General features: G+C 26.2%; 1 protein-coding gene across 2 annotated transcripts in view; it reads left to right on the top strand.

The window, feature by feature from the left end:
• The window catches only part of LOC132948909 (limbic system-associated membrane protein-like), a 248,434-nt gene extending 235,179 nt beyond the window's left edge, over positions 1-13,255 (top strand). For both annotated transcript variants that reach the window (XM_061019600.1, XM_061019599.1), the window contains 3 exons: positions 3,877-4,011; positions 9,194-9,428; positions 12,283-13,255. In XM_061019600.1, coding sequence (XP_060875583.1) covers positions 3,877-4,011; positions 9,194-9,428; positions 12,283-12,416 — 504 coding nt within the window. In that variant the 3' untranslated portion in view covers positions 12,417-13,255. The remainder of the gene's footprint in view (positions 1-3,876; positions 4,012-9,193; positions 9,429-12,282) is intronic.
• Positions 13,256-13,983: the final 728 nt, after the last annotated feature.

The raw sequence follows: 13,983 nt of genomic DNA, 5'->3' as shown, positions 1-13,983 counted from the left end.
TTTATTTATACATTTTTTACTGTGTGGTGGGTTGGGTACCAGAAAGAAAAAAATTTAATTGTCACTACACCACCCTACAGTTATATTTAACTACAGAGTACTACACTGTCAGGACGCGCGTACAACTAAACGTACCTACCTATAGGTGGAATTGTCATGCAAATGCGTATTTTACTCGTATATTATAATATTATAATATTCGCCATCGCCTCTTTATTAGGTACTTACTGGCCAACGGTAGATTGTTATTATTATTATTACTATTACTAGTATTATTAGTATTGTTATTATTACAACTACTACCTATACTCTATAGTTACGCTGAATCTGACCGATGGATACCAAAGTTGACTGAGCCCCGTGATCATATTATTACAGCAGTATAATTTCGGAGTTCCAAAACCCTGTAAGTGAACTGTGTGTATATAATATTATATCTACAATGCATGGCCCGAAGAAAAGTATGAAAAGTGGTGTTTGAGGTGAAACAATAAATTAATATTGTTAACACGAGTACTGATACTACTAGTAGCATAATTAGTAATATACTTGTCGTTGTATATTTCAAATGAAACATATTTAAGCACAATCCAAACAAAAATATTAAAGGGGGACGGAGTGGCCGAGCGGACTAAGGTGTCGGTTGCGACGCGCACCGTCGCCACTTCGAAACTAGGTCACGGGCGGCACTTCTCTTCACGGTGTCTGGAGAGACAGCTAGGCCGCCATCCCCCACCTTGGGCATGGCAAATACCTACGGGTGCGCACTTAAAAATTCTGCCAGACTAAAACACACGTGTTTAAAAAAACCTACAGTATCCTCCCTCACAGTTAAAAACCACCCAATGGCTTAAGTTACCGTGGGTTAGTTAATAAAATGTTTATATTAATTATACCTACCGAATAAACTGTTTATTTATTATGTGTTGTAATTGTGTACTATTATAATATAATATTGTATAATATTCTTATAAAATGTCATGATGGTGTGATACCTACACGGAAACCACAAGTTGTTTTATGATCTGAATATTAAAGTTTGTAGTAAAAAAATATTTTAGATCAAATTATATTATAGTATAAGTTTCACCATTGGTGGATTTTTAGTGTTTTTTTTTACATTCCAAAAGCATTATAATATTATGAGCGGCAAAAAAAATAGCTTAAAAATAGCTTAAAAATTAAAATAAAATAAAAAAAATCCTCGCCAAAAGTATTTAGATAAAGCCTTATAAACGGTTTAATGGATATAGTGTTCATTACACTGCACTGAGACTTTTAAGTTTTGGGAGTGCAAACCCCGTTTTTTTACGCGTGAGATAGACAGACTGAACTGGAACTTTCAGATTATCATTATTGAAGTAAACAATTTTAAAGCGTTATTTTATTTTAATACTTATCTCAAACTTTTGTATTGTTTGCATTTTTTAATTGGTTTTTTTTTAATCCAAATCCCTTACACCGTTTTGATGATTTACTATTGTTTTCTCCAATGTGATGATGACATTCTACTCCAAAATTATATTCTCTTAAAACCCTCTATCACGTGTATTGGTAAATTAAAACTATAATATTCCATTTGAATTAATTACTTACGTATAATTTATAGCCGCAATTAACATTAAGTATGACATTGGCTTAAATGTTTCTGATAATATTTGTAAGTAGATATACATAAATTTGTATGGAAACCTGTATTATTTATCGCGCGACATGATGACATTTATTACCTACCTAATAATTAACGAAATTTTTTTTTTTTTTAGTTATTCAATTTAAAAATTCACTTTATTTCTCGGAAGTTACTGCGGGGTAAATCTATTAAACCGTCAGTGATACATTTTGCTTTTGTTAATTTTTTAATTTGATACAATTTTTTTTTTTAAATAAATTTTAATTCACATAATGACTTGATGGACAAACGTTTTGTTAAGCCAATATTAAAGCGAATGTTACACGACACGTCTGTTATGACAGTTTTTATCTTTTGTATGGTTATTAAAGTCACTATTTGTACATGAGTACTGAAATTTAAAACTCATTATTAAAGTTAATGATTTAGAGGTTTAAACATTTAGTATACACCTTTTGAACTATAATGTTAAAATAAAAACTAATTAGTTAATTAATAATGTATGATTAGAAATTCAAGAAGTGTCTCGACGTGTTGTGAGAGCCTACAAAAACATAGAATGTGTATAAACCACAAATTCTTTTAGTAAATCTGGTTTCTAGTTGGTCGTAATTATTTTATAGAAGTATTAATAATATCTTTAGACATAGCTAGTAGTTATAATTATAGTAACAAAACAACGAGATTTACATTATTATCTTGTTTTCAATTAAAAATACTAATCATTCATTATTATTTTATATCTTCTTGAAGTGTTATGACTAATTGGGACTTTGCTTTAAAACTCCATCTTAAATAATTAAGTTATATTAAATTAAACTTTGTGTTCAATTATATATATATATATATATATATATATTGTAAAAACAATTTAAATATTTCAGGCTTATAATATACACGTAATAAAATTGTTTTTGTTTTGTATCGGAAATTACATATTTAACTATACATATTTTATTATGAGAAATTTTAGTGCTGCCATGCTATTTTACGTTAGTACAATTACTTTTCTAAAATCTGTTTTAGAATCTAACCGTTTATAATATTGAATAAATATGTAACTTTTAATGTAATTTGAATATAAAAATTAATTATATTTTAACAGTAGGTACTTTAATTATTGAAATCGTTATGAAATATCTCATAATATTTGAAAAAAAAATTATACTTATTAACCTTACCATTATTTATTTATTTCATACTTTTAGATTTTGAAAGGTCCAATGAATGTATTGTGTGTTTTTATTTTTTGTGTTTCTATATATTTACACCAATAATTATATTATGTCAATATAATATAGTAGAAAAATGCTTCAATCATCAACTTTGATAGTATACTCGTAGATTCTGATTGTCAATTGATCTAGTTGGTACTTTTGAAAACTCAAGATTGAAATCCCCAGTATTTTTTTGAAAATAATCGGGAAAACATCATAAAACGGGAAGTTTTTGACAATATAGATTTTGTTTTTTTAGTGTAACTCAGAAAATAAAATCAGTGGATATACTTGAAATTTTCACCAAACGTTTGTATTATCATTTTCTACACATAATTTTCAAAATATTTTGACTCATTTTGAGCAGTTTATAGATATTTTACCTTTTTGTTAGTTTTTTTTCTACAAATATTGATTTTCGTTCAGTAAAAAGTATGAAAATTCAATACAAGATTCTTCAAAGGTTTTCGTTACAGCTATTTAAAAATATTAAAGATACAAAATTTTTTTTATAAGCAAATGCAGTTAAAAATCACGAACATTTGCAAATTAGTTTGTAATTAAAAATGTAGAGTTTATTTTTTTTTTTTGCTTAAGCTTGTATAATTGATACTGGGACCAAAAAATTCAAAAAGTATATAAACTTGATTTTTTTATAGACTTTTCAAATTCAAATTTGAATGATATTTTATACTTAAACGAAAAATAACAATTTTAGTTATTTTATTGCAATTTATAAACATTATTCGTGGGAATTTACAACATTTAAATATTATATTAAGTTATCATGCTTTGGAGTATGATATTAAAATTGAATGTTTTTGCATTCAGAAGACTAAAAAAAACATTGTTAATCGTTAAAACGTTGTTTTGTTAAAATGTTTTCAAATTATGTAAAGAAAATATTTTAACATTTTTGAAGAAATAAGTGTTCGTATTTAAAAGAGCAACCTTGTTTATCATATTATTGAAGTGTAAAATAAACTATAAACAGTCAGAAATGTTTCAAGATTTTGTACATTGCAGGTGGGTACGGGCACCGGTATTATGACACATTATTTCAACTTGTTCGTGATTGTGCCTACGGCTGTGATATCGGGCAGTGATGAGTACCATACACCCGAAGGAAATTCAATAGTATTATGTTGTAAAATTGAAAATGTGAGTACTTACTGTGTAAATAATACCTATAAGCATGTGTTAATATATCATATTATTTTAATTGTTTTATGTTTGGCATAAAACACAAGGTTATATAGGTTAATTAGTACGATTTTTCACTGGATTAATATTATATAAACTATATTCTACATAGGTATTTTTCTTTTTTTTTCTTCTAGGAAAATACAGTTGATTTCATTATAATATTATTACTAACTACAATTGCTATGTATATTATTTAATTTTTACAAGCCAGACTTCTGGACTACTGTCCTGGAAATATTAAGATTTATACGAGATAGCTAGGATGCAACGCGTGTGACGACAATAACATCTCTAAAATCCCAAGCGATCACCGTTAATAATTCGGACTGGACAAAATGTAATAAACATTAAAGACCACATGGGGAGGGGGCGGGGGCACTAGCTAATGTTTTTGTCGTAGGTATACCTATCTCGCGTGGATGATATTAGTCTCACAACATTTTTACCTTAATATCATAATGGCAAACTTTGCCTTGGTGCTTACTTATAATGAATAGCTATACGATTTTAATTAATTGCAGGTGCATGGCAGGACGTGTAGGTTCTAAGCACTACAGTATCGTACCTCTGCGCTCTAAATAAAATCCTTTAACCTCTCGTTTTGAGTCAAGAGCATCCACAGAAATAATACACGGGTCATCTAGAGCGCCATAGTGAAAATACATTTTGTGGTATTATAATATATTATGGTATTTGTGGCAAAAATAAAAAATGCATAAAAGTCTGGAGTGGTAAATTCTCAGAACGAATAAAACCTTCCTCGTAAAGTGCAATTATTTTCAATAAAAAACCATGGAATGGGTTAAAACACCAAACTATACAGTATTAAGTATATTAACTTTATTTCCTAATTATTATTAACCCCCCAGAATATCGAAAGCATGACTTTAACTGTTGATAATTTATAAAAACAAATTTTCAGTCAAAATATAATTTACCTATATCTATTGATCTAGAGTTTGAAAACAACTATTACCTAGTTAGGTATACATGATCTCTTTAATCTTCAACTAAACACTAATTTTTTTTAGGAGCGAAAGTAAAAACAGTCTTATTACACGATGAATATTACTATTATAACTAATAAACTATGATTATAAATATTATTACTACTATATATGATAGGGTGATGCTTATATGGGTAAATAAATTTTTTTCTTCAATTTATTTGAGGGCACCTCGTAATTATTTTATACCTACCTCGGAGATACTATTACATGTAAAATTTTTTTTTTTGAATTTTTTTTAAGGTCGCTACCAGGAATTGAAAATTGATAAATTTCGAAAAAAATTAATTGTTTGTATATTTTATTATCTAGTATAATTTTTACATATAAGGTAGGTATTATTATTTTAATTAGCTATGTTATTATTACATTCTACAAGTATTTACGTTATTATAATATTAAAGTTGATTTTTTTCTGTCCGGATATTTTTGCCTAAACTGTTTTATTAGTAACAAAAGGAACTGTTTTTGTTTTTCATTTGTGGTGTGTAATTTGTTATATTCCTCCATCAAAGCCACTCCTCTCTCTGCAATATCGTTGACAACTCTCATTGACTGAACGATTGCTTTACTTTTTTTATAATCTTCGTCTTCATCCCAATGGTCGATATCTTTACTAAAAAACTGAGAAGAAATTCCTAATATGTCAGAGAATTTACGAGTGTTGTCGGTTACAAAATCTTCTAAGTTTTTTCTTAAAACAATCATCTATATTATAGGGTAAATGGATATTTCCCGGCCGACTGTTTTCGGTCTAGTAGGACCCCCCATTTTTTAGTTAATATTAATATTAATAATATTAGTCAGTAATTAACATATGTATAATATTAATAATATTATTAATATAATAAATAAATTTATAATTTATAATAAAATCTTAATATTAAGAAAATCATAATATTAATAAAATCCTAATATTAAGAAAATATTAATAATATCCTAATATTAAGAAAATATTAAGAAAATCTTAATATTAAAAAAATCCTAATATTAAGAAATTATTAAGAAAATCCTAATATTAAGAAAATCTTAAAAAAATCTTAAGAAAATCCTAATATTAATAAAATCCTAATATTAAGAAAATCCTAATATTAATAAAATCCTAATATTAAGAAATAAGAATATCCTAATATTAAGAAAATCCTAATATTAAGTAAAATCTTCATATTAATAAAATCCTAATATTAAGAAAATATTAATAAAATCCTAATATTAATAAAAAAAATTTTTATAATCTTCGTCTTCGTCCGCGAGTGTTGTCGGTTACAAAATCTTCTAAGTTTTTTCTTAAAACAATATCGGGTTCCAAACTTATGCGTTTCACTGGGTGCTCCGTTCCTTCATTTTGCATAGCAACCACCATGTTTCTTTTTGTTTCGGAAGAAACATTTTCGTCAAAAAAAGGCAAATGCGATCAGCTCTTCTGATAAGTACCAAAGATGGCCAAGGAATTTCTTCATAGCTTTTTGAGAAATCATTAAATTTACTTCTTCGTATTTCTTTAAATCTTTTGATAGTTGTAGGTCATTTCTAGGTGAGTAAATCGCTGTAGCAGCTTGAAACCAATATTTTATGCATATTCTTACAGTAAAAATACAAATGTCACAAATTCCTACATATTCTTTTTTCGTCAGCTTAAATTGTCCTCTAAATAAATATATCTTTAAGGAATATATGGCTTTTGCCATCCATCGAGCACGATGAAGTCCACCAGGGGATCTAAAATATATACTTTTTTTAGGAACTCCCCCAAGACAATAATACATAGGTTCAATTATTCTTTATAATCATCTCTTGGTTGAAACTCCTCTAGTTCTACCTCTTTTTTTGAAGGTAATTTAGTTTCAATTAAATTTTGTGACATCTGACCTATCAACCATACTTCAGTCGTTTGTCTCGTCGAAACCACTGTATTAATACTAGTTGCCATAATAGACGTGTTTAATAAACTATAGTAACTGCGAGATTAACGTTAAAAAAAATAAATTGAGCACAAAATAAGTATAAAAAGCTACAACAATTTCAAACATTAAACGCGAATACGATGACAATGTAAACTGATTATGTAACTGATTCATGTGACCAAGACACCCGTAGTGAAATATGTTTCTTCCTATCTTTATGAGTCTATAGACATTATCGATTATAATATTGTGCCCATATTATCGAAATAATGTGTTTCTCGTTATCTTTATAGGTCTATAGAAATTATCGACTATACCTATTTTTGGCGAAATTGTAGCATTATTTTATATGCTGGTAGCGACCTTTAAAACTTAATTGTTACACCTGAAACTTTTCCTACAGCTCATTTATATCATATAGAACAAATTTCGCAAGGTGCCACAATTATATTTTAAAAGTTGAATTTTAAGCACCACCCTAATATATAAACATAATATTGTGTGATATCTTAACGGGAATTGTTATGTTAAAAACTCCACTAAATGTTTCATTACAATATTACATAATACCTTACCAATATTGTCAATAAGTATGGATTTGTAAAACTAGATTTTTCACGTTTTTCTCAAATGTCACTAATATTATTGCTTTTAATATTTAAAACTATAGTTTGATCATGAACATTTTCTAGTATTTTTTGATGATTTTGAAAACTCAAATATTCATTAATAATTATTAAAGTGAATAAATGTGAAAACTTTAAATTGTCGTACATTTTGTATGTAAATTTTATGTTGTTTAACGTAACTAACCACCACTCATGTAAAATTATATTATGTTATTCTGAAAAATAACCCTTATGGTATGATAAAATGTTCATAGGACTATTATATGTACCTATTATAAGTTCATTATATTTCCAGAACATTTTTTCAGTTCAATAATGTTTTTTAATTCAATTATAATAATGTGTATTATTTACTTGGTCTGTTTTTATGTTATTGGTGTTCATTGACAATTTTTTTTTATAAATTAATTTCATCATATAATAAATATTTTCTCACAATTTTCATTTAATTAATTTTTTTTTCATTATTATTTTCATATTACAATAAATAAGTGAAGAAAAATCAATACCATTATAATATAAATATTGTATTTATTATTTGTTCACTGGAAACTCCATAAAAAAGTATTCAATTTTTACTAAAGTTAATTTATTAGTATAATAACCATCGTTTCTTATAAAAGTAAAATAAATCACAAGAAACACAGAATAGTATTAACATTTTTAGCTACGGATATTATGGCGTATAAAAATGTCAGATAAAAATATGATTTTAGTAGAATTTCGGGGACTAAAATAAATCGTGATTGATCACAATCTTACATCATTATCATCTAAGCATAACAATATATTTTAAAATACTTTATTTTGCGGGATGAGCACTATTTATAATATAAAAATAACAGTGTATCATTAAAAAAATTATTCGTAATATTGTAGGCATTATCACTGGATACTTGATTTAATGTCAAAATATCTAAACCACGTAATATATACACAATATACATCAATTGAGTTAAAGTCTTGTATTCGTGCTTGGTTAATATAGGTACCTACTCAAACATTCATGGGCAATAGTTTCATAAATTATAGATAAAATCAAATTTACATAACACCCAACACAATTGTTTGCCATTAAGTACCTACATATAGTAGTATACATTACAGGTACATACACTGTTATATGTACCTACACGGCTCCACCTAATTCACATTAGTAATTAATTTAAAAATCTTGAAAATGAATAATGCCAAAAAACTTACCTACATCGCTTTTATATTAGATAATATTTTTATGGTGAGTAATACATTACAATAATCCACGCCAAGTACCTGTACGGATTTCGATCATACATTTTGAATTATATAAAACATAAAACATCAATATAATAGTATTTCCCAAATAATCGTATGTTATTTATGCATGTATATTATATACGTATGTTATTTTTTATAACATCTATAAAAAAACCACGTTTTCGTGTTTCTGCATGCTAACAAGTTTGCGAGATTTATTGAACTCGCTAAGCTTGTCAACCATTCCTTATACACGAGACCGCTGAATTTCCAAACATCTAATAATTCATAGTGATGTACTGTAATAACAACAACAATATGTGATTTAGAATTTATTTATTTTCAATTAATTTTTATTTAGAGCCCGGTACCGCCGCAATACGTGTTATGGTATCATAATGGCAAAGTTATATCATCCGGTCATTTTAATAAAAATGGACTGAAAACTGATCGCCTGTCTATTAGTACGGAACAGATAGATCGTAAAATTTACAGTCGCTTGACAATCACAAAAGCAATCCAGATTGATACAGGAAATTATACGTGTCAGCCTCCAAACACTGACCCAGACTCTACTTACATTCACATCACGCCAGGTTAGTTTTATTCAAATCAAAAAGCTATATCTAGTACGTTGTTCTATACAGTAGGCTGATAAAATGAAATAACTATAGATATGTTTAAGAAATATTAACAGTGTTTAGTAGGTATAGTTAGTAGGTATTGACAAAATGGATTATTCCTTATCAATATCTGTGTAGGATGATAAATAATAATTATTGTTACATTATAATATATGCTTAGTACCGTTGATATAAGTATTATTACCTACCAGCTGTGAATAAATATAATATATAAACTGATTTTTTTTTAAGATCACAAATTCTGAAATATGTATTTATTGAGGCGTATATACCGATTATTATTTTGTGTATTTCCCTATAAATGCATTCATTTTAGGAAATTTACCATAGGTATTCAATTAGATTGAGAATATACTTATAAATATTTTTTACAATATTATAATCAGGACAGTTCAAAAGTTTTAATACTTTAGAGTGTAGGTAGTTATTTAAATTTTTATTATGTCTGAATAGTAGATTTGATATTATTATTTTTTTTAGTTAATTAAGACCACAGACTAGGTATGTTATATAGCTGATCTAATGAATGAAATCTTATAGGGTAATATCATAATAGTAATGATTATTAATTATTAATTTACAAATTCTAGTAAATTTGATTTTACTTCGAAACTCTCCAATAATTTAAATAATATGTTTTTAATTTATTTAAATTTATTTGATTATATATAACATAATTTGTAAAATTTAAATAAAATATTTACAACTAACAATATAATTATGTTATATTGTGATATGAATAGATCTTATACAAGAAAAGGTAGCTCCTCGCCCAAATATTGATATATTAATAGACCATACTTTAGTTATGTCCATAAGGTACGATTTAAATTTCGACTACTTATCGTGTACACAGACACAAAAAATAAATAAATAAAATCACAACATTGTAAAATCAATACATCAATCGCTCCGCTCAGAATCTAAAATAGAAAATAAGATGAATGTAAAATTATTTAAGGTTTAACTGAATACCAGAATGACGAAGCAGTATTTTTTTTCCTATAAAATTTAGTTATGGAATTCATAAAATGGTGCAAGGTAAACAACCTTTTATGGGTTAAAGGTTTAAGCTTTTATGGGTTATACGTTTGTCGAATAATATTTTTGTCGTTTACGAAGAGGTTTTACGCTTTAAGATTATATTTTTACATGGTCTAGTGAGATAGGCTAGATTGTTCTATGAGATGTTGGAATTTATAAAGTTTCCCTGGTTTTGAGATTAAGATGATATCTGAAGTTTTCTACTGCAATAGGAAATAAGAAAGCCATGAGACAGAATTTAATATATGTGTAGGTGTATTAGTGATTTTTCAGTTAATTGACGAGCTGAAATTTAATCTAATCCATAAGCCATTTTGAAAAGCAATAATTTTAAATAATATTGTACCACATCTGGGGAAAAAGAATTAAAGAGACTAAAAAATAAAGTAATAAAGTGTAATTTGGAGTATTTTAACGTGCTCTATAAATGTACTATTTAACATGATCAGGTTGAAAACTCGTAAGATATGTGAACGAACAAGTTTTGATTTTTCTTCATTAGGCCAAAATCAAGTATAATCTTATCCTTTTAAAAAAGTATCTATAGAATTTTCTTACAAGCAATTTCCAGTTGCTTTTCAGAGGGAACCCTTGAGACTTTGTTAGAGCAGTGACACATTTGCTAAAATGATCGTTTCTTAAATTAGTTGACATGTTGTTTGAAGTACCTACCCACTATGCGAGATCGTTTCATATTGTTATTGAACGAAAGTTTATTAGACTTTCGAAATCTGAGCTCTATTACATTTGCTATCAGGTAGTTGATGTATACATAGGAATGGTAAATCAGTTTTGGCACTTAAATGGTTATTATGGTTTTTTTCTTAGTAATTACTAAGCTCCTTATTGCTGATTGGATTATGTTCCTAATATTTTAAACGGCACCTTCTTGATCCTTTAGGCACTAAGTCGAGTAATTTCTTGATCAATAATTCTGCGTAATTTTCCCAAATTACCAAATTACTGACTACCTTGTCAGTGCCAGAAAGAGTGTTGAACGTCCAGAAGTTGGAGAATAATAGTTTTGCACGTCTGAGAAGTGTTATAGTAAATTGTTTATAATATTATACAGTTATAATATATTTTGAAATATTGTCTTATACACCTTTCCAATTATATTGGATCTTGAGGAGCGAGTATATCGAGTATCTTTTGTAAAAATTACTGTTTGAAGTAAGGTAGTGAGCGAGTTTCAAATGTATGCACCCCAAGATTAGTTTTAAACATTCTAGACTAATTTAATAAAAAAAGTGTAAAATTAAATATATTTTCCAATAAGTATTTAATAATAAATACAAATACAATCATCAAAAAGCATTTAAATTATTTTTTCCAATAATATTACTCAATTAGGTACATTTTATAATGATTTATTACTTATTTTATCAATGATTTCATTAATTTATAAATTTTAAATATTTATAACAATATATAATTTATTGGATAAATATTTCGATTTTCTTAAATACATTTTTAAATATTTTTTTTTTTAATTTCACAATAATATACAGTGTCTATACAAATTATGATAATAATATAATAATAATTAATAATAATTGATCTGAATAAAATAGTGTATGCCTTAACTAGTACCTTCCTAACCTACCTATAACCTTTAAATGATTAAAACGATTTAATATTACATTTGAACTGCAATAGGTACTTTATATTTATAAAATTGTTTGAAAACTTGTAGATACTATTATTTAATTGATTAAAAAATAATACATTGCACTTGTTTTTTTTTTATACAATGTTTTAGAAATTGACAACACAGCAGCAATTCAACGACATAAAAGCTCAAATTCAGCTCTGTTAGTGACAGAATTGTCAATTTTCCCATTGACATCTTTTCTTCTTATTGGACACAATGGATTTCGATGGGTTTTTTTATAAGTACAACTATATTTGGTTTTTACTAAATTGAGTAATTCAAATATTTTTGGTGTAACCTTTACCATATTAAACTTTGTTTTGATGTTAATAAAATATTAACGTACGTTTCACGGACTTACTAAAACTGTTAAGAAGTTCTTTGTAAACTAAAATAATTTTCCATAATCTTATTGTATACAAATCATGTATAAAAGAAAATATATATTATCCTTTTTGAGGTTTCAAATGGTAGGAAAAAATTTATTGTATCCCAGCGCTTTACATTTTTAGTTTAAAGTTGTATTGGGATTTTTTTTTCGTTTCATGTTGGCTGAAAAACTTAAAAACTTGTATTATACATTCCTCCCATTTCGAATTTTACCACATTATTTTAAACGTTTTATTTTGTCATTAATTTATTCTATTTTTTCAAGATAGTTTATTCTATGTAACTGGTTTTGTTGGCGGAAATCCCAATAATTGTACTTAAAATAAGTAATTATATATTTTATTTTTTTTAATTTATTGTACATAATATAGTTGTTAATGATTTAAACGTTTTAACGGACATTGTCGTATATTATGTTATTATCTCTTAAATGAATTACTTATTGAAGTTACAGCGTTATGTAATAGTAATAATATATTAGTAGTAATTATGTTCATTTCTCAAGTATTTTAGATCTACTATTAATCAACATCCAAACATACTGATAGGTAGTTCCATTAAATTATTGTATTCTATCATTGATAAAATGATTGATATTTTTAATTGATTTGTTTAAAATTACTATTCCTACTTTGTTAAATTACTTTAGTTAATTTAAGTCAATGGGTGGTTAAGAATTTTAAAATTTTAAATTACCGTGATAACTTTGTTAAATAATATATTGTTTCGTTATTTGTATCGATAATTATTTATAATTTGTGTTTAATTTTCATAAAAATTGAATTTAATTATAATTAAAAATTATATTATGTTTGAATAAGCATACGTTTACGTGAATAAATTTAATCATTTTCCTGCAAAAAAAATCATATATTATACCATAATATTATAATGTACCTATATTACACTAATATGACATACCAATAATGTTTACCCGTTGGTGATTATTATTAATAAGTTATACAACTATAAGATATTTACTATTAATGAATGGAAATATAACAAAAAAACATATATCAATAATATATTTAATTTGTTTTGTTTATATTATTTGTATAATGTATATTAGTACATACTTCAATACTTGTATAATTAATGTAGAATCATAAACACCAAAATATTCCGAACTACGATAAGAAGTCGTGACAGTAAAAAGTAGGTATTTTTAAGCAATCAACAATTATTGAGTGCCTTCTTGTGAAAACAGTAATACATATTATATAGTATTCAAAAACAACAGCATGTATAATAAATAATAATTATTATGTTTTGTTACTCTGCACTTATATATATATATATATATATATGCCTTTGAATAATGTAAAAAGTGTTTCAAGAGAGTATTTAAATGCAAACCGAATCAAACGACACAAATTTAATCTAAATTTAATTAAACGAAGAAATAAAACAAGCTAGTTA

Source organism: Metopolophium dirhodum, chromosome 7 (assembly GCF_019925205.1).
Source record: "Metopolophium dirhodum isolate CAU chromosome 7, ASM1992520v1, whole genome shotgun sequence".
In the NCBI taxonomy this organism is placed as follows: domain Eukaryota; kingdom Metazoa; phylum Arthropoda; class Insecta; order Hemiptera; family Aphididae; genus Metopolophium; species Metopolophium dirhodum.
Note: the sequence above shows the minus strand (reverse complement) of the source record. Positions and strands in the feature narration are given on the sequence as shown.